The 25,331-nt window shown below is 43.0% G+C and overlaps 1 protein-coding gene across 1 annotated transcript in view; it reads right to left on the bottom strand.

Moving 5' to 3' along the window:
- Nucleotides 1-25,331, bottom strand: part of macrod1 (mono-ADP ribosylhydrolase 1) — a 273,972-nt gene that overhangs the window by 73,608 nt on the left and 175,033 nt on the right. Inside the window, exon 6 of the mRNA XM_054739144.2 lies at nt 4,339-4,455. Within this exon, the coding sequence (XP_054595119.2) occupies nt 4,339-4,455 (117 nt within the window). The remainder of the gene's footprint in view (nt 1-4,338; nt 4,456-25,331) is intronic.

The following is a 25,331-nucleotide window of genomic DNA, read 5'->3' as shown; positions in this document are numbered from 1 at the left end:
AAACAGCCAAACCAACAAAGGAGAACAGAAAGTGTAGGAACTCATCTCCACCTAATTCTCTATTGTCATCAGCTTCGTTCTCATCTCTCCTCTTCTCATGCTGCTGCATTTCTCTTTTTTCTGCTCCTCTACTCCCTCCTTATCTATCCTTTCTATGTTCTCCATTCTGCCTTGAGCTCGCCTTTATCAGCTCGTCTTATTTTCCTCCTCTCTGCTGCTATGAATTTAAACTCTCCATGTAACGAGAAGCTTGGATTACACAGTTTCAGTGTTGCTTTAATTTATCTTTTGCACGCACACACACACACACACACACACACACACACACACACACACACACACACACACACACGCACACACACACACACACACACACACACACACACACACACACACACCTGGGTGGCCGTAATACAACACAAAACTTGGCTTCTGCATATTGCAATACCTATCAGTGCCATTGTTCTTTACAATCCCATGCCCACTGTAGCCCCCCAACCCACACCCCACCCCCCCACCCCCACCTCCCACCCCCACCCCCACCCCGCATCCGTTGCTGACTCAAGTGATGTCCTTACTTGAGGCGATTTTATCAGATTTGGTGCAGCGCTTGGAAGCCATAAATGGTTTTATTGAACTTTCTTTACATGCTCAGTAGCTTTACCCCCTAAAGCCGTGAACTAGCTTTGAAGTGTGTGATGAAAATCAGCAGAGTTCTGCTTTAAGTATCTAATAAAGAAAGATAATGGTGGTATTCAGAGCCCTAGATTTATCGATATCTGTATCCATTTTGTTCTTGTTTTGAAAGAAACTAGAGCGCTGGGATCATGTCGGAAAATGGCAGAAGAGCAGGCAGCTGCGATGATGAAGATGCAACCAGTGGTGGAGATTAAAGGACTCCTGAACGAAACCTTACAGAGGGGGAACACCTAACTCAGACATGTACAAGTCTGCTGTTTTCTACCACACAGATGAAAGCGAGCAGCTACTTGCATTACATGAGACTCATACACCACAAAGAAAACAGGACACTCTATTCATACACATACATTCAACACCAAAACATAATAAGAAAGTACAGTTTGGGCAAAATATCTCCATTCTCATATCCACTAGCCCAACCACAGAAGCAGCACTGCAAAAACTGAAAACCTGAGTGTGCAGCTGGCAGAGGAAATAAACAGCTTCTTTGCCCGCTTTGAAACACCACAGCAGCAACACTCATCTGCTTCAGCCCTGCTACCATCCTCATCCTCACCTGGTTCCGCTCCACTCACTGTAACGGAGCACGATGCCAGACGTGTGCTCCTAGCAGTGAACCCCAGGAAGGCGGCCGGTCCAGACGGAGTACCTGGCAAAGTACTAAGAACATGCGCACACCAGCTCAGCCTCATCTTCACCAGACTCGTCAACCTCTCACTGGATCAGGCAGCCATCCCGTCCTGTCTAAAATAAGCCACAATCATCCCAGTACCGAAGAAGTCTCCCATCTCTAGCTTAAATGATTACCGCCCTGTGGCCCTCACACCGGTAATCATGAAATGCTTTGAGAGACTACTCCTTCAGCACATAAAGAATCACCTCCCCCCAGAATTCGACCCCCACCAGTTTGCATACCGTGCAAACAGATCCACAGAAGACGCCATCGCCACAGCCCTCCACGCTGTGCTGAGTCACCTAGAGCAGCGGCAGAGCTACGTCCGAATGCTCTTTGTGGACTACAGCTCAGCCTTTAATACAATCATCCCGGACATCCTCATCAACAAACTGGTCACTCTTGGCCTCCCTCCTCTCACATGTGCCTGGATAAAGGATTTCCTCACAAACCGGCCCCAGACTGAGACTCGGCCCTCATCTCTCCTCCACTCGCACACTGAGCACCGGCGCCCCACAGGGCTGTGTGCTGAGCCCCCTCCTGTATTCTCTGTACACCCACGACTGCAGTCCGACCCACAATAACACTCTCATCATCAAGTTTGCTGATGACACCACGGTAGTCGGACTCATTTCGAAGGGAGACGAGGTAGAGTACAGAGAGGAAGTCCTGAAGTTGGCAGCATGGTGTTCAGAAAACAACCTGTCCCTGAACACCAAGAAAACCAAAGAGCTCATTGTCGACTTCAGGAGACACAGCACCGACTTGGCCCCTCTCTACATCAACGGGGAGTGTGTGGAGAGGGTCCACACCTTCCGGTTCCTTGGTGTCCTCATCTCTGCTGACATCTCCTGGGCGGAAAACATCTCAGCGGTCATCAAGAAGGCCCAACAGCGGCTGCACTTCCTGAGAGTCCTCAGGAAGTACAAACTGAACTCCGACATGCTGCTGACCTTCTACCGCTCGTCCATTGAGAGCCTGCTAACCTACTGCATCAAGGTATGGTACGGCAGCTGCACCAAGGCGGATAGAGTGAGGCTTCAGAGTGTGGTAAAGACAGCACAGAAGATCATCGGCTGTCCTCTCCCCCCCCATGATGGACATTTATTCCTCCTGCTGTCTCAGTAGGGCAGCAAACATCATCAAGGACAGCTCCCACCCTGGCTTCAACATGTTCAGACTGCTTCCCTCAGGGAAGCGCTACAGGTGCATTAATACAAAAACCCACAGACTCAAAAACAGTTTCTTCCCCAAAGCAATAACCACCCTGAACTCACACATGCACCGATAACACAGCCCCCCACTTCCTCCATTGACCACCACTATCTATTGATACCAAATTCCATGTGCAATAATTGTATATACATAACATTACTGTCCATATGTACGTAGCGCTGCAGAACTGTACCCCCCCCCCCCCCCCCCACCCCCACCCCCACCCCCAGTTTGTTTGTAGGAGATGCTCTGTATCTCACTTTACACCTGTATAGTGACAATAAAGGCATTCTATTCTATTCTATTCTATTCTATTCTTCCACACTCTGGAAAAAACAACACATCCATTACTTTTAACTGATCTAAACTTGCAGGGTGATTATTTGCTTTGATAAATAAAACATTTTTTATTGGTTTAAAGGATTTTTTTCTGTCTTTATCGTCCAGAACTTCTGAGAGACTCCATTTAACTGAACATGATATATGAACATGACTGTTCTCTCAGGCTGTTTCCATTTTATGTGTTCAGCATCAAATATTTACAACAGTCTAGAGAAAGAGTCTGTCAAACACAGCAGCTTTAGGTGCACTTTTATTACTCTGATTAGTTCTACACTTTAATCAGCATTCTGCTTATTTTTTGCACTTTTAGATGAGTTTATTAACTCTTATTAAAAACAAACTCCTAGGAAAACAAGTATATGTTAGATACGATGCTATATAGTATTGTATGCATGTGTTATTACAATATCATCCTGCAAAGTTGTGAAAAACCATGATGTCAAATGCTCTAAAGAGTTGTGTTTTATTACTAGGTGATTAGAAGTTGTAGGACAAGGTTTCAGATTGGAAGTCAGTAGTTTAGCTGGTTTCCTCCCCTGGAAAATGATCAGATGAGATAATTTGCTTATTTTCTGAGCTTAATTTTGTATAAATCTAATATATATCTGACCATTGGCCAGGTAAACGTCACGTCAGGCTGTTAAAGATCGTAATAAATATGCTCCACATGAATAAACTAAAACCTTAATGATTAAAATGATGATGAATGACATCATTTTAGTGGTTTTTCGCTGGTAAATCTGGATATTCTAAAACAAAACCCTTTCAGTTTTAGGGATTGACTAAATATAAGAGAGTCCTTCATAAAGTCAATGTGAATACCAATTCTCCTAGTTAATACATTTATGCAGTCACTTGTATTTATTTCCAATAATATTTAATCTTGGCGTTCTACCCTTAAAGAACACAATTTTAAGGAGATATTTCTGCTAGAAGAGATACCCGGAAAACATTTTCTACAAATGTTGACTCTTCAGATGCATAATTTTATACGTTGCTGCAGCAAAGTGTCACTTAATAACTGAGTGCCATTTACTTTGCTATAAATGGAAGACATGGCATGTCATTATGGTAGATGCTGCTGGTGCCAAAATGGAAAACTGATCTAGTCCTACAGAGAGAAAGAAAAGCCGACACATAACAGTGAGATTCTGGAGAAGGAACAAAACCATTTTCTGTATTGAAACAACAGAAACGTCTTTAATTCTACTAAAGACAATACCTTTAGACCCTTGTTTTATCTCACATCCTCTTGCACAGATGGCTCTTTTCTCCTGCAGCACCTTCTATCATTGTCAGACTTTTCCGCACACATTCACACCTGGAGGCAGTCCAGCAGCACCACACAGAGCAGCCTCGCTCGAGTACCCAAGAGTTACACAAACACGGTCACACTTTACACTCACACTTTGCTGGGAGGCCGTAGCCGCAGGTGATCTTGGCCTCTCCCGTCTCGCAGCCGTTGAGGGAAGCGCACTCCTTTTTGAGCAGGGGACCAGCGGCTCGGTGGATGGCTCCATCCACTGGAACAGACACGACAAGAGATTTAGGGAGTTGTCCTACTTATGTGAATCCCCCTAAAATCTTATTGCTTACAGGGGGCTAAAATGTTTTTTCACGTCCAGCAGACACATTTACTGGAGTCAGAGCTTAGTGCTAAATGGAGCTGGATAATGTCGGTGTTTGTTTGAATGGCCGGATTTCCTGTCGGAGCATCTGCCTCTTCTGAGCGTCAGCCTACTGAATGGATTTCAGTAGCACTGCCTTGGTTAATTACCTGATTTAATGCACTATTAAACACTCAGCTGATCTGACTTTTTGGTCAATTGATCATTATTAATTGAATTTACATACATCTACATATATTCAGAAAAGTGCATCTACCTTTAATTGCTAGCACATCTAAAGATGGTGACTGTGTTCATCTCCTGGAGGGCAATGATGCAGCAAAATCCACTTTGCAGCTTTTCCAGCCACCGCTTTTCTGGCAAAATTAGCCTCTCTTGCAGTCAGACAAATTTACTCATTCACTCCTTAGACGGGCATCTTGATTATTAACAGTATTGCAGTAATAAAGACTAACAAAGTAGATTTTAACCACAGTATAACTGCATTTATTTAAACATTTACAGAAAAGAATCAATTTCTGGAAACTTTTTGCTAGTATCAGCTGAGATACTGGAGGCGTTCATTCAAGTGGCTGGCTGATGATCATTTAGGTTTTTCTTACAGAGCTACTGAACCATAAAACATTTTTGTAACCGTGTTACATATTATTGTTTTAATAAAGAGTGTGTAAAATGTTTGAGGTGTATTGAGTGCTTGACGGAGGAGAAATGAAAGGAAGTTGAGGGATGAAAGAGACTGGAAATAATGTCCTTGAACAATGAGGAAAATTGTGGTATTTTTATTGAATTTTTTAAATATATTTAAAACAGGCCAGTAGAGCTCAAAAGCAAATGTTTTTATTTTTATAAGTATTTAATGATAACAATAAAAAATCTCAACTTTTGCGTCATAAAGAACAAACATTTTTAGAATAATGATTTTTAAAATGTTTGATTAAAGCAAAGGAGAGATGGTAGTTTGGCTACATTATGAAAATGTCAAGGGCAATTGGAAACAAAAGTGAATAAATTACCACTTTATTAGCATTTAACCAAAATCATAAACTATTTGTAATCACGCACAAAGTAAAAGCAATAAAGGCAAATGCAAATGAAGTTAAACTAAACCTGTTTACTCTAAAATGTGAAAGTTTAAAGAATCTTGTATTTCCATGTAATGCATTTTATTACTCACTTTTACTGAAGTCAACCTTTTAGTGCTGAACTTCTTAGAAATGAAGGATTTACATAATGGATAGGCAACGGGGTTCTACCTCAAAACACATCCTTACAGGTTAAACTTGTCTTTTCCTAACACCTATTGTTAAAATTGATTTACGCTTTTATTTTTTATATACATATACATTTTCAAATTAAACCCATATTCCTTCTGAACTATTATAATGGAATTAGGTATGCTAGTTCACATCCTAGATGCAACCTTTGTCTGTGGTGTTTGCATGTTCTCTCCATGTATGTGAAATATTCCTAACAAAACAAATACATTTTTCTGCCATGAATGGTTATTATCCCATATTTCATAATGCAAAACCAAAGAAATGAATTCTCAGAGAACAAAATGGAGAAAGGTTAATTATTGCAACATTATTACATCAGATTTTTAGAATGTGAACCATCATAGCTTCTGTTTGGTCGTAAGATCAAGGAGCTGCTTTTTGTGTTGAAAGATAACCGAGATCATGCTGGAGTTTGGTGTAAAAGTTTATAATTAGCTCAGAATAAAACACATCTGTCAGGAGACGGGTCTGTCTCGGCACCGTGAGACTTATCAGCACTTGGTGAAAATAGAACCATAACACCCATCCATATGTCTCAGCTCAGCGTGTCGGCCTGCGGTGCCTGTCTCTGTCTGACTGTATACAGACCAGCTGTTACAGCGGTGAGAGAGAGTGGCTCCAGGCAGGGGTCTGATGTTATCTGAACGTTATTGTGTTAAGTTGGCATACTGCATGCGGTGCTGAGCTGTGGTGTGCCGTGTCATGCTGTGCCATGTCAAACTGGGCTTCACTGTGAGCGAAACACGAGTGCGAGGGCGTGACAGACGAGCTCTGAACACCAGCTACCTCCTCGGGGTCCACCAAAACAAGCCTAGATGTGCAGTGATGCCGAGGCATGTGCGCTTCTGTTCAGGCTGAGTTTTCTTTGTATTTCTAGGTGCAAGTCAAGTGTGTAATTTCTTAAGGCGACACACAAACAGCACACGCGAACGTTGGAGCAACGCAACTCTGATATAGATAACAAATGTGATGAGGGGGGGAGCTGAAGAGGAGGAGGAGGAGATGAGGAGACAAAGAGAGAGCAGCAGATGTGAGAAAAAACTGTCTGAAGGAACACAAGGCAACATGCAATAACAGTCAAAAGTTTGAAAAAGAAACAGATTGTGGTGATACATGCGTGTGACAATCCTACACACACACACACACACACACACGCACGCACGCACGCACGCACGCACGCACGCACGCACACACACACACACACGCACACACACACACACACACACACACACACACACACACACTCACACACACACACACACACACACACACACACAACTGGATGCAACCAACACTGTCTAATGCTTGTTGACATTTTGCAAGGCCATTTGAGCATAAAAAAGATGTAAAATTACAGACACCTGCATGTTCACAACGCCTGATTGTTGTATTGTTTGTGTATCCTGATGACTGGCTGTCCTTACATCAAGGCCAGAGGACTGTTCTGGAGTCTGATTAGGCACTCTGGCACTGAGGTGATTGGCTTACACTGAGATAATGATGGGGTTCCACTCGACCAGAATCTATAACGTCTCATCCTCTGCGACGCTACGTGATACACTCAAGATCAAAATCCCCAGAGAATCCTTGTTTCCAGGTGCAGCGTTATCCATTTTTTTTTTCTCTCTTCATAAAATTCAGGCAGATTTTATTTGTGGTGACAGTCAACAAAGATGGCTCCACTTCACTGACTGGTGGTGCTTGAAGCAGACTGTTGGAAATGTCAGAACACACAGGGTTCATTTCTCTGCGCGCTCTGACAATGCCCCGCAGTGCAGGGCTACACAGAATCAAGTTCATGACCATGTAAAGGAGATCACTCACACTATCTGTGAATATTCTCTGAATATTTGGAAGCTCCTCAGCTGGGGATAGGGCAGCAGAATATATAAAAAATGTATCACTACTGCAGTGTCAGTATGTGCATTATCAGTATTGCAAAGGACTGGTTTCTGATAAATGATAGATGATTGTATTTTAAGTGCCAAGCATTAATGTTCTGCATACAAATGTCATCTAATCAGATGGACTCCTGCTGCCCTTGATGCCCACGCCTGTTTTAGATAGCAGGGGCAGAGATGATTAGGCATATGGTGTAATAAGCCCATCCCCCAGGGGATCTTCAATCTTGCTCCCAGAGGCTTCTCTTTCTTAAGCTTTCCAGAGACCTCCTGACTGACACCGGACTATGACGAGTCCTTCAGAAGTCTAGCAGGCACATAGATACATTACATTAGACATTATGGCATAAAAGATGCCAACAATGGGCTGAAAAAGTAAGATAACATGAACTTTTTACTGTTGTTTGACAGTATCTGTTGGGTTTGGAATCGTCCTGAATTCTGGAGACATGGCTTAGGAAGGCTGGCCTGAAAAAAGAAAATGTAGCTTGCATCAACAGTTTTTTCCAGGATTACTTCCCCTATCTTTAAGACTGATCATTTTCCAACAGCTCTATGTCAAGTTGTCCCTCCAACAAAACCATATCTTTGCTGTTTTGGTCAGTCAGTACAATTATGAGTTTTGGCTTCAAGAACTTATGCAATACAACTCAGTGTCCTGCCACAGCCAGCGTGGAGATTTAGACTCACATACAACGGGGAATGCAATCAGATGATCCTTTAATTAGGAGGGCCAAAACCGATGCATGTTAAGAAGAGGACAGAGCCAACTGCACATCCTTTGAAGGCTGACATCCTTACACCTCTGCAAAAAAACTGCTGCAGATGCTCGTTCAGACTGTTGTACAAATGCTCTCCTTTGCACACACAAAATATTTCCCATGTCTTCATAAACTGTTGAGGAAAAGAGGCTTTGGTGTGGGCATGAAGCTGTACAGCCTGACATCTGTGGCAGATCAACAAATGCTGAGCAGGTTCCCTACAAACGCTGACAATCCACTGCATCTTCTGTTTCAGACAGAAGGGCAACTTTGGCAATGGGCTGCTGGTAATGTCCTGATCCACACCAAGGAAATGTTCTCCACCATGCTGCGGAGCAGTTCACTCCACTATGGGGTAAAGTGCTGGCGTCAATGTTCAGATCTATGCTGAACTATACACTCAAATCTTTATATTCTGTTTGCACCAGACTGCTTAAATTGTTTATTCTGATTTTATCTATTTGCATTCTTTTGTATCTTAAAACTGTGGATTCTGATGAAATTGTGAATCACTCCTGTAGGTTGAATTAAATTTCTACCATCTCGTCTATCAAAATCCAACCTAACTGCCGACCTTCCCACCCTCCTCTACCCACCCAATATGCATTAAGTCCTCATTAGAAACCGTCATGAAACATCAACCCCTATAGTTACGGTTTAGGAGAGGGATGGCTTGACTGAAAACAGTTGGTTCGTTTCTGACCTCATATGGTATCATGATAAAATCATATGGTGACGTCTAATTTGATTAAAAGTTTGCAGCGTGTAAAGGCTTACTGTCCAAAGTGGTGATAATGTGTTACAGCGAGGATGTGTTGCAGGTGTGGAAGGGGCATTAATTATCTAATCTAAAGTCAATGTGTGGAGTGAACTTTATTTGTCTGAGATCCAATGGTGCATCTACACAAAGATGCCCAACGACCAACAAGAGTAACAAAATCACCATAAAAACGGCATAAAGATCACAAAGAGATGCTGTCTCATCTCCTGGGAAGCACTCTGAGGTTATGGCCAGCATACTCAATTTAAATGAAATCATTTCTGCAACAGGGATCATCATGTCGGTCTCTCATGTGGGACACGAGCAGACATTGCAGCCGTGTTCCTGATGATTTTTTAATTTCATCTGCAAACTGCAGCCAACACATCCTGTCCATTTAGCTGCAAATGAGGTCATTTTGAGTCCGCAGTCACCATATTTGCTTTCATGTGAATCATCCTGTGTGCATTTAGCTGAAAGAGGCTTTGAGGTTCTTATACAGAACTCAGATGAGAATAAATGTTGCTCTCACTCTCTCTCTCTGAACACAGCCTGAAATGTTCCAGTACAGTTAATAAATACTCATAGAGCCAATCAGCCCTGTTCCTGACTCCCACCTCTCTAATGCAAAGAAGCTATCATCTCACTGCGTTCACTGAAGACAGACCATGCTAGCTTTTTCTCTAGGCAGTGGCAACTTCTGACTCTGTGGGAGTTGGTGTAATAGCCCAGCAGGAGTACAGCACACCACTGAGTAGATTGAGACACTGTTCTGTCACTTCAATGCAGCCAGAAATATGAAGAGAGAAGTCATGAGCGGAGGGGAGTGCAAATGAAAGATGTGTTTGAAGTAAAGCTGCACCAGCCATGCTCTTTCACTGCAGGAATATATGCAGGTGTATTAGCGCTCAAGGTCACCCTGCGACCGAGAACATCAATATTATCTGTTATTTCTACCGAACAGTAACTAGGAAGCCCATCTGCTCAGGCTGCAAAAGCTACAAAGACTAAATTAAAATCCATTTCTCCTCATAAAATATTTAACTGACTGAAATGAAAGGAAAATGAGGGGAAAAAATGACAGTACATTTGCAAAGTCACCCATAGGTGGAAGTTAAACACAGATCAGACACAACAATAAAACAGTAGACACAATCAATTAGTCACTTTCTTCAAAAGCATTGCACTGCTCAGGAACATCGGGCCCTAGCAATCTTTGTGGACGCTGCTTTGACTCAGCAGGTTTCCACCTACCTAAACACTGTTTTGGACCAAGCATGTCATCACCATGGGAACGGCACTCCCCAACAACAGCAACCACCGTGGCCAACCAAATGCCACAACCACAAAAAGCTAGGAGAAATGGGTCAAGAAGAGCAATAACAAGTCTGAGGTACTACCTGGACTCCAGTCTTCAAATCACACTTTGACTCAATACACACAAAAAATAAATAAATAAATGTATAAAATAAAACAGATAAAAGAGATAAATCCTCTGGTACTGACTAAATCTTTAACACATCATTTTTAACACCCACTTGGAGGTCAAAATACTAAATCTAATCAGCTAGAAAAATCTTCATGACATTTTACAATTAAAACACTACATTCTGTGTTTTACACTATAATAAATAGTATACATACTATATAACATGTATTTTTTTAATAAACGGTTAGAGGAAAATGTTGCTAGATTTTGGGTGCATAACAGGACGTAGCTGACCTTTATGGTGGATTTCTAGCTTGCTGCCTGTTACTTAAAAGCTTTTGCCAAACTGATATTTTGAAATATGTTTGAGTTTATCTTCTTTACAGTTTGTAGTATTGTTCATATGTATGGTTGACACAGCAATATTCTCTAGATTATGAACTTGTAGTTATGGCAAAACATGTGGACGTACCTTAAAACTGTTTTTCTCCCTGCGGGTTTACATAACAATTTCAAGAGATGCCTTTTTCTGGTGTCATGTAATTTCAAGGACTGTTAGAGCTAATCACTCTTTGACACAGCAGTAGCACAGGAGGTAGAGCAGGTTGTCCAGTAATCGGAAGGTTGCAGGTTTGATCCTGGGTCCGCAGAGGGAATTCTGTTGTTGTGTCCTTGGGCAAGACACAACCCACCTTGCTTGCTGCTGCTGTTGGTGGGAGGGACCGGTGGCCCCTGTGCCCGGCAGCCTCGCTTCCATCAGTGCACCCCAGGGCAGCTGTGGCTACATTGTAGCTCATCATCATCAGTGTGTGAATGTGTGTGTGAATGGATGAATGATACAGTGTAGTGTAAAGCACTTGGAGTCCTCTGACTCTGAAGAGTGCTATGAAAGTGCGGGCCATTTATCATTAATCTTTGCATTATGTTGATGTGTCTGGCTATAGGGGTAGTCACAGAGTTGTGTTGGTGAGTATTGCCCCCTTAACCTGGCAGATCACGGATCGGTTCAGCTAAACTTGACTCGGTTTGCTTTTCTGAGTCTAACCAAGTTACGGCATTAGTGGGTGCGATTGTCGTAGTGCACAAGGGGGTGTATGTCATCCATGGTACCTGCAATATTAACCTGGCACAAAAGTAGTGTGAGGTGATCTGTATGTGACTAACCCGTGATGGTGGAGGGTGAGAAAGCAGGGTAACATAAGAAAAGTCAGTGTTTTTTGGCATAAAAAATAAAGATTTGTTTAATTAACACAGACAACAGGTTTAGCAGGAAGAGGAACTGCTTAATAAACAAAACAAAAACCCAGTCTCAAGTAGGATTAAGTAAATCTAAATGGGACTGAACCAAAAACACCTGGACAAGCATACTCCAGGCTACCCAAACCAACTAAAAGTGATTTAAGAAACTCAAACACTTCTCTGCTCTTAATAAATAAACAATTGTCTTTTAATGGAGCAGAAGTTACCTAAGGAGACAAGGAGCTGGGAGCTGTCCATGGTGCTGATGGGCCTTGATGAAGGAGCGGTGCTGTCCATAGTACCAAAGCTAAAGGCCACCAGCCGTTACAGTGACACAAAAACACAAAACAGCACAACAACGTCTGCCAAGTGGAACATTCTGCTCAGATGGTGGCTTTTTGTCAGACTCTTAACCCGGAAATGATAGTGATAAATGACCCATACTTGTATAGTGCCTCTCAGAGTCAGAGGACTCCAAAGTGCTTTACACTACAGTGTATCATTCATCTCTTCACGCACTGATGGGGATGGGCTACACTGTAGTCATAGCTGACCTGGAGCACACTGACTGAGGCAGGAAGGGCTCGGTGATATGGTCTAAAACTTATATTGCGATATCTTTTAGCTAATTTCCCACATACAACATATATCTCAATATTTTTCCTCCTATAAAAAATTAACAAATTTACTCCCTTTAAGCTGTCTTGAGAAATTATATAAATAAACTTATCAGCAGATTAAATGCATGAAAAGTATTGAGTCTTGTCAAACATTAACCTTAGGGCCCATTCTGTATCAGTCTGAGCTATAGAAACACTGGCACAGCTGTGATAAACACACATGCTAGTTTATATTGTTATGTGTTTTACATGGATAATTTTTATACTGTATTTCTAACAATTTTTAATGTAAACTGGACCTTGAGTCCGTAAAAATGTCCGTCCGTCCGTCCGTCCGTCCGTCCGTCCGTCCGTCCGTCCGTCCGTCCATCCATCCATCATCCATCCATCCATCCATCCATCCATCTATCTATCTATCTATCTATCTATCTATCTATCTATCTATCTATCTATCTATCTATCTATCTATCTATCTATCTATCTATCTATATATCTATCTATCTATCTATCTATCTATCTATCTATCTATCTATCTATCTATCTATCTATCTATCTATCTATCTATCTAAAGAGCTAGAGATGTCTCAATTGTCCCACAGGCACTTGAATTTATTTTATTCACAAACAGGATAATCGGAACTCCGGTCAGCAGCCACGGAGAAAAGGCTCCCTAAAACATGAACGAACGAAGGGGTGAGGCTGCTGAACACTGGTCACCAGTCCGTCTGACCACCACCAGCAGGCAATGGAGGTTAAGTGTCTTGCCCAAGGACACAACAGCAGCATTCTCTGCCAGGAGCTGGAATCTACAACTCTCCGTTTACTAGACAACCTCTTGAGCCCAATGGAAAGAGCTGTGGGCAGGGCAGTGATGCAGAAGGCAGAAAGCTCTGGATCAACCAGTGATGGCACATCTTGGCCAACCAGTGATGACAGTCGTAGATGTCATGTTCTTGGTACAGCTTGGTACACTGTAACATCACATTTACATCTGGGTCAACTTAGTCTGACCCTGGTAAATTAATGGTGTTTACATTTGCGTTATCTGTGAGCTCTTTGCACTGAGCTGACGTTTTTTTTTTGGACCTGCTCCTTGGCTTGGTCCTGAGCTGAGCTAAGGAAAATTTAGGCCCGTGCTGTTGGAAAAGATGCACATGTGTGATATGGTGGGTTGAAGTCAGGTTGCATGAACACTAAGTCCAGGGAGAAAGCTGAAAAGTCTACCTTCCCAGCAACATTATCCTGCTCCCTCTGAGTGATGAGACATTTTCATTCCAAATAAGATATATAATCCCCCCATCAAGATATTCATGAAATCTCTTTTGCTTTGGAGGCGTCCAGAAACCTCCAGAGGGAGGCAACCAGCAGGCGTCCTTAACGGATTCCTGAACCACCTCGGTGGACTCCTCTCAATGCGAAGAAGAAGAAGAAGAAGAAGAAGAAGAAGAAGAAGAAAAAGAAGAAGAAGAAGAAGAAGAAGAAGAAGAAGAAGAAGAAGAAGAAGAAGAAGAAGAAAGAAGAAGAAGAAAATTCCATTTCTATAGCGCCTCTCAAGATAAAAATCACGAGGCGCTTCACAAAAACAAAAATGTAAAAATATTAAAAATTATTTAGAAAATTATAAAAAATATTTTGAAAATGAGCAAAAAATCGACAGTTGTGATTAAAATGTAAAGAAAGAGAGAGGGAATAGGAAAGAGGGAAATCAGTGGATCCTGAGGAAGGTGGAATAGGTAGGGAGAGCAGAACAAGGAGAGGGTGATGAAGGTCACACAAAAGCCAGCTTGAACAAGTAAGTTTTCAGCTGCTTTTAAAGGAGACCACTGAGTCCACTGATCTCAGGCTCAGGGGGAGAGAGTTCCAGAGTCTGGGGACCACAGCAGCAAATGATCTGTCACCTTTGGTCTTTAGCCTGGTGCGCTGCACAACCAGTAGGCTTTGATCACTGGACCTCAGGGACCTGTTGGGGGTGTAGGGACTAAGAAGATCACCAATGTAAGACGGTGCTTGTCCATGTAAGGCCCTATAGACCAGAACCAGGATCTTGAAATGAACCCCGAAGTTGACTGGCAACCAATGAAGCTGGAGGAGAAGCGGGGTGATGTGGGTGTATTTGGAAGACTTGGTCAGAAGCCGAGCACAGGAGTTCTGAACCACCTGTAGACGGTTCAGGGAGGTTCTGCTCAGACATGTGAAAAGAGAGTTACAGTAGTCTAAGCGTGAGGAGAAGAAGGTGTAGATTACTGTCTCAAGTTCAGAGCGGGACAGAATGGGACTCAGCTTAGCAATGTTCCTGAGATGGAAGAAGGAAGAGCGAACAAGAGCATTGACATGAGAATCCAGGGTGAGAACTGGGTCAAAGGTCACACCAGGATTCCTGACAGAAGGTTTGGTGTGAGAGGCAAGCTGACCAAGTGTCTGACTTTGGGAACCAGCTTGTCTGGGGCACAGATGAGGATCTCAGTCTCATCTTCATTCAGCTGTAGAAAGCTCCCAGCTATCCAGGTTTTGATAGAGTCTAAGCAGGTGTGTAACAGCTGCAGCTTAGACATCTCATGGGGCTTAAAAGAGATGTACAGTTGGATGTGATCTACATAAAGATGGTAGGAGATTCCTTTGAAGGAGCTCAGGATGTGCTGAAGAGGAAGCAGATAGAGGAGGAAGAGCAGAGGCCCCAGCACAGAACCTTGTGGGACACCATGGGTAAGAGAGGTGGTGGAGGACCAAAACTTAGAGACGGCCACAGAAAAGGAACGCTCAGAAAGATAAGAGGAGAACCACTCCAGAGCAGATCCTGATAGGCCTACCCAGTCTCTCAGCCTCTCCAGTAGCAGGTGATGGTCAACAGTGTCAAAGGCTGCAGTCAGGTCCAGCAGGACCAGAACAGAACAGTGCCCTGCATCACTGTGAGTCAGAAGGTCATTAGAGACCCTAAGAAGAGCTGTTTCAGTAGAATGAGCTCTACGAAAACCTGACTGGAAGCTATCATAGATGTTATGTTCATAAAGAGCAGCTGTGAGTTGTTTAGCCACAACCTTTTCCAAGATCTTGGAGATGAACGGAAGTTTAGAGATGGGTCTGAAGCTGCTATGGAGATAGGTGTAAAGACTCTGTTTTTTAAGAAGCGGGTGGATTACAGCATTCTTAAAGTAAGCAGGGACCTGACCAGAGACCAGAGAAGAATTAATTATAGAGAGCACGCTGGGACCGATGGACTGAAAAGCACTTTTAAACAAAGATGAGGGTAAGATGTGGAGGGGGCATGCAGAGGTCTTCATAGAGTTAACTAGTTTGGTTAACTCAGGCAAAGAAACAGGAGCAAAGCTATCTAGGATGATGGGCCTGGTTGGAGTCAGGAGAGGCAGCGATAAGGCTGAAGGAGAGATGCTAGATCTAACCTTATTGACTTTGTCTACAAAGAAAGACAGAAAGTTCTCACAGTCTGCAACAGAGTGGATGGAGGCTGTAGGAAAGGCAGGAGAGATGATGCTGCTGATGGTGTTAAACAGCACCTTGGGGTTCCCTTTGCTCTGGGACACCAGGTTGGAGAAATAGGAAACCCTCGCATCGCTGACTGCAGAGTTGAAAGATGTCAGAAGATCCTTTAGGTGAAGCAGATAGACGTGGAGATGGGTTTTCTTCCACAAACGCTCAATTTTTCTGCAATGGCGCTTCAGGCTGCGAAGGCTGTCATTAAACCAGGGAGTAGGGTTCACTGCAGGAACTGATCTGGTTCTGACAGGACTGATAATGTCCAGAATGGAGAGGCAGTGCTCGTTAAACAGAGAAGTTAATGAGTCTGGGTCATTATCAGAAGAACAGGGTGGATTAAAAGCAGCGGAAAAAATTGCTAGCTGTGCTCTCATTAAGAAAACGAGAACTAACCATACGGCAAGCAGGATGTGGGGACGCAAAATACTGACAAGTTAAAGAAAATGCAATGGTGATCTGAAATATAAACATCCTCAGGACAAACACTGTCAGCATTTAGACCCAGGATAAAACCAAGGTCCAGAGTGTGTCCCCTGGTGTGTGTGGAGCCAGAAACATGCTGGGTAAAGCTGAAGGAGTCCATGAGGCTGGAGAAACTCATGGCAAAGTGGTCTGAGGGATTATCAACGTGGATGTTAAAGCCACCAACAATCACCAGTCTGGACAGCTTCCCAGTGGAGGATAGAAAGTCTCTAAACTCCTGAAGGAAAGAACTGTTTGGACCAGGTGGACGATAGACCACAGCACAGTAGAACGGGTCCTTACTCCCGACTTTAATCAGCTGCAGTACAAAAGGAAGCAAAGTGACCAGAGGTTGTAGAGCTACATGGAAGATGGTCTCTGAAAACAACAGCTAGGCCTCCACCATGACCAGAACCCCGGGGCTGGCTAAGAAAAGAATAACAACTCGGGCAGAGCTCAATCAGACCAGAATAATGATCAGTTTGCAGCCAATTTTCAGTCAGAAACAGAAAATCCAGGTTTTCAGAGAGAATTAGATAATTGAGCAGGAAGGACTTATTGTTAACAGAGCGGGTTTTTAATAGAGCCATGCCGAGTGAGGTAGAGGAATCAGAAACTACAGAAACGGCTGGAGTAAGAGGAAGTAAATTAGCAGGGTTAGATCACGGTGTTTATAAAAACAACTCATGGAGGGAACAGGACGAGAAACCACTGAAGAATGAGCATAAACAGACCTTAAAAAACTTGGATGGAGAAACTGCGCCACAACAAACGGGGAGGTACGTCTTCGGTGCATCTTGGGCGATCATGAACGAACGGAGGGATAAAAGAGTCTGGCGATCATAGGAGATGGTAGCAGGCAGCACTACCGAAGAGGGTCGCAGACAGGAGCAAGGTGGAAAAGAGGAGGTTAGTGGAGAAAAGTTTGAAAAAGTGGCCGGTGACCGCGGCTAAGCCAAGCACAGGCACCATCTTGTTACCGACTGGAAGCAAAGAAGCAGCAGCTTTACTCTGACCATCCCCAGGATGATGAAGCCCTGATCGCCATCTCTGAGGCTGGGCCTGGGCACCCTACAGAGGGAGCTCATTTAATCTTTTTGTATGTAGAATCGTGTTCTCTCTACCGTTATCTAAATCTGTTGGTGAAAAATGGAACAAAAAGAGACCAGTAGATCATGAGCTTAGCCTTTTGGCTCAGCCCTTTCTTTATGGAGTACATCTCTAATTTTACCCCACATTACTGCAGATAAACTCCCATCCGTTACTCCATCCCTGTTCTGCTTCCACTAGCAAACAAGACACCAAGATCCTTAAACCTCTCCACCTGAGGCAGCAACTCATTCCACTGATTTCCAGTTCTTTGGGATATATCAGGGTATTTTTTTGTTGCCCCAGAACATCTGAAAATCCTGTGTAAACCTGCAGACTGATTCACTCACTGATACAAACGAAAGGCCGTCAGTTGGTTTCAGACATTCGTGATGTGACAGTATTCAGGTTTAATGATGTGTTCTTCAATCACCTAAACTCTCGGAGTGTTTCTGTAGTATATTTGTGCTCTACATTCATAGAATGATTCTCTACAGTCACCAGTGAGTTCAAAACAAGCATTAGAGGATTTTAGAGTCTCCTAGCACACTCCAGCTCATGGAGGGACTTGAGATTAAGAATAATCTTAAAAACGAAAGATGACCATTGTAGGGTTTGGTAAATTGGGTGCTTTAAGAGCTCGATATATATTACCTCTACTTATGACCAATAAGCAGTGATACTCTATCTTAATATAGAATATCAGCCCTACTTGATCTTTACTGTGTTTATCAGAAGATTCTAGGATTCTTTATTTATTAGGGAATTGTACACACTTTGTTTTGATTCATAAAAGAGTCAGGTTTATAAAAGTAAGAATTTATTTTACTAACTATGACCTGACAAGTTAACTAAGCATTTACTGTGATGGATGGAACTAGATGTGATGTATGAACCTATGTGTGAATGCGATGTTAGTCAGAACTTCCGTATCTAGGAGAGCTGAGTTCTGGATGTAAAAGAATATGGTTTGCGTTAAGCTATGAAGTTGATTATTATCAAGCTATTTATGTGTCATGGTTTTAACTTTACCTTACTTGTTCTTGTGAGTGCAAATGGTGATGACTTTGTCAAATAAACATGCAATCAATCACTGTAATCACAACATAACATTCATTTCAACCTTCAATCATTGAGCACAGATTAATGAAACATTTCATTATATTATAATTATTGTAAGTAGCAATAAACAAATGTTTATTTAATGATTATCAAGCTTATAAGTTGTAAAAGTTCATATCTGATTTAGGAAATCTGGGCTGCGAGTGTTCCTTATATGGAGGCATGAAGAGTCCTGAAAGATTGGACCTTGAGGAGAAAACGTTATTGTTGATGTTTCGTTATCTGTGTTCAGAGCTGCAGGCTCTGAGCTAGCTGGCGGGATGAAGACAGGCTGATTTAAAGGGAACACATGCAGTCTCGTGTCTCCTTTTTTAACAGATGTTGAATGGTCAAACAGTACCTTAAAACTGACCATTGCTGGACGTTACACCATTCTAATCCAAAGTCAAACATCTTTTAATCTAGTTTAGAACATGAAGCATAAACTTGTGTAAATCTATGTTTTTAAGCAAATTACTGAATTTATGCAACTCAGAAATGATGCCACTCAATTAGGTTTGTTTGACTGATTTTAAATATCATGTATAACTGCTGTGAATTGAATAGAAACTCTCTAATTTTCTCATATGTTTCTATTATGTTAACATCAAATGGTTTTTCTTGATGTATTCTTACTTTAGGCTAACACAGACAAAGCCCACACATGCATCGAGCTGATGTCAGAGGATACTTGTTGTTCATACTCCACTGACTCCATCATATGCAAATGAGACACCTAAACAACTCAACAATCAGCCATAATTGGCAACAACTAATGCCACCAACAGACCTCAACAGAATAATGAATTAGTCATGGGCTTAATTTCTATTACAAGACACAGAAAAAAAAGTCTTTTTAGAGGAAGTGTCAAACTCATTTCCATATTAAAAGAACAGAATTCATTATTTATCCTTCATTTCCATAAAAAATATCACATCAACATTTTCTCCCAGCAAAGGGACGTCTTCCAGGCAAGGAGCGATGTGAGGTGACAAACAACAAACAAGCAAATAATGGGTGAGATAGAGTCGGGCACATGGAGGGAATCAAGATGGGAGGCTGGACAGCACAGCTGGACGGAGAAAAATTAGTTTGGGAGGAGATCGAGTGTAAAAAGAAGACAGGTGAAGAGAAAGATGCTGGAAACAGAAAGGGAAGAGATAAATGTTGAGCAGACAGTCCAAGAGGAGAACAATGCATGGATGGATGAAGGAAGTGAGTAGAAATCATTAGTGTTTTGGCTTCTTCAGATCAGTGAACAGCCAGATAACAGACGGCCGAACAGTTTAAGTGTCATCTCTCACAGAATCTGCACCGACTCACCCCAGGAAAGAGGGGAGAGGGGGAGGGCTGGGCTGTGAAGTGATAATTGCTTACCTGGCCAAAATCATGCACCCCCCAACGCACCCCCCCCCCACCCACACACACACACACACACTAGTAGATTGACATTAGAGTAAAACCAATCCCGGTGTCTGTCCTGTGGAATAAAAACACAGCTGCCCTTGCCAACTGACCTCTTATAGGCCAAACAGCCTGTCTGTCAAACTAATGGGGTGGAACGCTGGCATATTGCTTTCCTACAATCCCTCAGCATAGCCGGGACACTCATTTACTTCAGTCAGCCTGTTGCCAAGGCAACACTTAGGATGGGTGTGTTGTTGGATGAACGCACAAACTTGCATGCAGCTTCACATATAGACAGCTCACACCAACCTCAGCACACATCCATGGAAACGCACCACAACCTGTTAAAAGGAAATAAATGTGTTGCACACACACACGCACATACACAGAGACACACAAACATGTGACTGCTGCCAGCAGCAGTGAAACAAACTAATTTATGTATGACTCCAACACACAGGCAGTGCCGTTTGTGCACAAAGTGCTTTTTGCCACTTGTCTCACCTCCACGTCCCAAAACCAATCTTCAGCGCTCTCCCTCTGTTCCTTCACAAGCCACACTCTCTTGTTCATTTGTTGTAAAAGGCAAGCAGACAAGCCTATTCTCGCTTGCACTTTCTCCTCACTCAGACGAAGAGAGAGAGCTGCAGACACATGGGGACCACAGCCGAGAGGGTATCAATCCCCATCCTCACTCCTGAGGATTGATTACAGATGTCAGCTCACACAAATTCACACTGGCTTTTCAGCTCGGTGAGAAATCCACCAAAAGAGGCTTTAGTTCCTTCTTTTCTTCCACAAAATTAGAAAATGTAAGGAGATGAAATTTTAATTGAGAACTTGCTCATCTTTTGTGTGCTGGTCTGGATATAGATTATGGGCAGAGTAGCCCGGGAGGTAGAGCGGGTAGTCCAGCAAGGCTTGATCTCGGCTCCCGGCAGTGAATTCTGCTGTTGTGTCCTTGGGAAAAACTTAGCCCACCTTACCTGCTGGTGGTGGTCGGGGGGACCAGTGGTACATGTGCTCAGCAGCCTCGCCTCTGTTTGTTTGCCCAAGGGCAGCTGTGGCTACATTGGAGCTCATTATCATCAGTGTGTGAATGCGTGTGTGTATGGATAAATGATACACTGTAGTGTAAAGGGCTTTGGAGTCCTCTGGCTCTGTAAGGCGCTATACAAGTGAGGGTCATTTATCATATCTTAAAGCTGAAGCCGTTAGATGCAGACGGTGCCTAGCCTAGTGAACTAGACCAAATTCTTGCTTTGCAAAGAATGGTCTAGGCACGCTCCATTGGAACCTCAGCAGCTCCTACCAGGACTCTGGCTAGCCAATCACAAGCTCTCTAGAGGGGTTTCAAACACATAAAGAGCTGTGATTGGTTCATAATGGTGGGCCAGTCATAGTGCTCTATCTGCTTAGTGAACAAATCACAGAGCTTTATCCGCTTTGTGGGCCAATCAGGGCACTCTATATGCCTGGTGGGTGGGATGATGCAACAGAGTGAAACAAGAGTATGTCACATTCATTGTCCAGTGGAATGCGGAGATCATTTGAAAGACAACGGTAGAACCCGCCCCACAACCGAGAGCCGTCAATGGAGCATGGCCAGACTAAATAATACATTTATTTAGTCTGGCTTGCCAGGCTAGACGGTGCCTGCTTCACATCCCCATGGCCCAGGAGCAGGATCTCACAGCTGCCTGGGTCTGAAACAGGTTCTGACCAGTTAACCACAGTGAAGGAGTATGAATCTATGGGTTTACCTAAAAGGAGCAAACATATTTAGAAAATGACTCTTTGGTTGCTGTGATGACTGAAATCATGTTGTGTTTGTCTAGCCTGGCCTGCTAGACTTGTCCTCTGTCTGTTCTACACAGAGAACAAGTCTGGTTACTCACAGGCAGAGAGGCACATGAGAGACAGGACTACCCAGCTCAAAAATAACAAATGTGAAAAAAGGTGGAAAGGCCGACTGAATTGTGCGACACTAGTTGTCTTAGCTGTAGTAAAAAATGGCATCTGGCGACGGAGCATACATCTTTCTTTAGAAGAAAGATTTTCAGTGTCTCTACTTGTGGTTTTAATGACATGCCCAAGTTGTTTAGAACAGAGTAAAGAGCCACAGCGAACTCCGCTTCAGACGCCATCTTCGTTTTTGTGAGAAAATGATTGTTGACGTGTGTGACGTCAGCTGCTCAGCGCTGATTGGCTCGGTTAGAATTCTATGGGGGTGAGGTTTTTGAATAGGAGAGTTCCTATTGGCCAGGCTAGTATTTGAAATCATTTGACTTGAAATTTCATTTGCAGAATACTTCCTTCCATCCATTTTCTGCTTATTGGGGTCAGGCAGGCCCAGACTTCCCTCTCCTCTCCTCAGTCACTTGGGACAGCTCCGGCGGAGGAATACCAAGGTGTTTCCCAACCATCCGAGAAAAATTGTCTCTCCAGCATCCCCTGGGTCTTCCTTTCAAACTTCAGCAGGGAGGCATCCTAACCAGATGCCTTAACCACCTAAACTGGCTCCTTTTGATGTCATTATCATCATTTCACCGGAAATGTCCTTTGGAAAACTGAAAAAGCCCCCAAGGCCCTTCCCAATACAATCAGTCATTCATACATTCACAAGCTGGTGATGATGAGCTACAATGTAGCCACAGCTGTCCTAGGGCGCACTGACAGAGGTGAGGCCTGCCGAACACTGGCACCACTGGTTCCCTCGGACCTCAACCATAAGGCAAAGTGTTTTGCCCAAGGACACAACAACAGCATTCCCTCGTCAGAGCCGGGGTTGAATCTGCAACCGTCCGATTACGGCTCTACCTCCTGAGCTACTGCTTAAAAAAACTATGACAGAATTTTAAAATTCTAAGAAAAATTTAAAATAAGTTTATGAATCTGCAACCTACGACCAACTAATTTTGCATCTGGATACACTATCAACAAGACAACACTTCCTTGAAAGCTTAATATCTGTGATTCAGTTTGAATCTGCAAAGCCAGCATCTCATTGGTCTTCACCCATCGTTGATAAATTCCAAACGGCATTTTGCATGGGAGTCTCCAAAATGTCTCTAAACATTCACTAGGGTTCTCTATTTCCTCATGCGAGTCGGCGGGCTTTGCTTGTGTGTTTAAAGAATTGTGATCACACTCAAAACTCACTCAAGAAGGTTTTCTATGAAAATGGTCACAGAGCTGTTGTAGAAGACCAACACCCTTTTGAGTCTAGTTTCTGGGAGTCAAAGTTGGAGGTATAAGAGTTCATTTAAGGAGAGGTTTGGTGACTTAAAAAGCCAAGTTGTGACAATGTTTAAGCAGTCACAGCTTGACCTTATTGCCGGGTTTCATTCACGTGACTCACTTGATGTCTGCAGCCATGCAGACTTCCTGCCCGGGGCAGGAAGTGTTTGCTCTACAACAAAGCACAGAGATACAACAGCACGATGGATGAAAGCGATTTTACTAAGGCTTTAAATGAGCTGTCACACACGCGATATAGCGAAAAAATACATCTTCTTTTAGGTTATGACCCATATAGTTTTAAAAGTCGCACTTTTCATACGCTGTGGAGGATTTGCCCAGGGCTGAAGCGATTAGCAACAAACTACCTTGTGCTGCCTTCCTCATATTACACTGCAAACCAAACGAAAGACTTTTACAAGCCTGGAAGCCTACAGCTAGTTTATTTCAGGTTGGTTAAGCTTTTAGTGATGACGATTTAAATGACAATCTTCTTGTTTTTTCTCAGTTAAGTAGTGAGTTGTGCTATTTTTTTTTTACTCATGATAATAACGCTATCGCAAATGCTAATGATCAGTATGTGGTAGGATCTACTGTAACCAATTTCTTATGCATTTTTAAATCCAAATTTCTGGTACGTTTGATTTAGGGCTGCCACTAACAACTATTTTATTAGTCGACTAATCGCCAGTTTTGTTGACGATTAGTCAACTAATCGTGTCATGCATAAAAGTATAGGGAGCCTAAGTCATGCCCATCTACTTCCGCATCATGGGTCCCCGGAAAAAACAAAAAAATGAATGCAAGTCAATGGGGCTTAAAACGCTATTTTCTAATTCCGCTTGTTATGTGCCATGGATTTCACATACGATGTCCGTGAATTTTAAACACACATTTTGACACCAGGAACGCACTTATTTTCAAACAAGGAGAATGTTATTTTAGGTTTTGTGTGAAAATAAGTCCAGGACTATTTCCCTCGGTTAAGTAGAATGAGCTATCCGGTGCTGTTCATAGATGTTCACTTCTTACCTCACAGACAGGACTTATATGGTAATTTTGGATACCTGTTCTTCTGGGATCCAAAGTATCACAAGTGGTATGCCCCAGGGTTCAATTTTAGACCATTATATGCACCCTCTTGGCGGCGTGATAAGAAGACATGGGATTGACTTTCACAGTTATGCTGACGACACGCAGTTGTACATCTCCGTGTCTCCTGGTGACACACAGCCACTGGATGCACTTTTTAACTGTATTTTAGACATTGAATTCCTGGATGGCAGGAAACTTTCTCCAGCTCAACCAGGACAAAACAGAAGTTTTAGTCATCGGTCCTGAGGCTCAGAGAGAGAAATTTTTACCAAAACTAAAATCAATGTCTTTTAATCCTTCTTCACAAGTAAAGAACCTGGGTGTGATTTTTGACTCTGAGCTAACTTTTATCCCTCATATTAAAAGCATAACCAAAATAGGCTTTTATCATCTAAAGAACATCACCAGAGTCTGCCCCTTTCTCTCTCGGGCCAATATGGAGACGCTATGGCATGCTTTTATCACTAATATAATTGACTACTGTAATGCCCTGCTTTCTGGTCTTCCTAAAAAGAGTATTTCTGGTTTAAAAATTCTACAAAATTCTACAGCACGGGTCCCGATGAAGACCGGGAAGCGGGAGCACATCACTCCAGAATCGCTGCATTGGCTCCCTGTACATTACAGGATCGATTTTAAGGTTCTCTTAATGGTTTTTAAGTGTCTTAATGGTCTTGGGCCTTCTTATCTTTCTGAATTGCTTTTACCATACGAACCCTCGATTAGGATGGGGGTGAGGGGAAGGTTAGGTCGCTAGAGGTTCGAGGAATAATGTCCGTGCCACCGCGGGTGTCGGATACTGACGCCCCCGGTGACACGTGTCCCTGCGTGTTCCAGCGCGTCCTCTCCCGATGCGCTGGGGCTCCTTAATCGTCATATTTTGACGCTTTGGGTGTG

This window comes from Nothobranchius furzeri, chromosome 1 (assembly GCF_043380555.1).
Source record: "Nothobranchius furzeri strain GRZ-AD chromosome 1, NfurGRZ-RIMD1, whole genome shotgun sequence".
NCBI lineage: Eukaryota > Metazoa > Chordata > Actinopteri > Cyprinodontiformes > Nothobranchiidae > Nothobranchius > Nothobranchius furzeri.
This window is presented reverse-complemented; position numbering and strand designations above follow the sequence as displayed.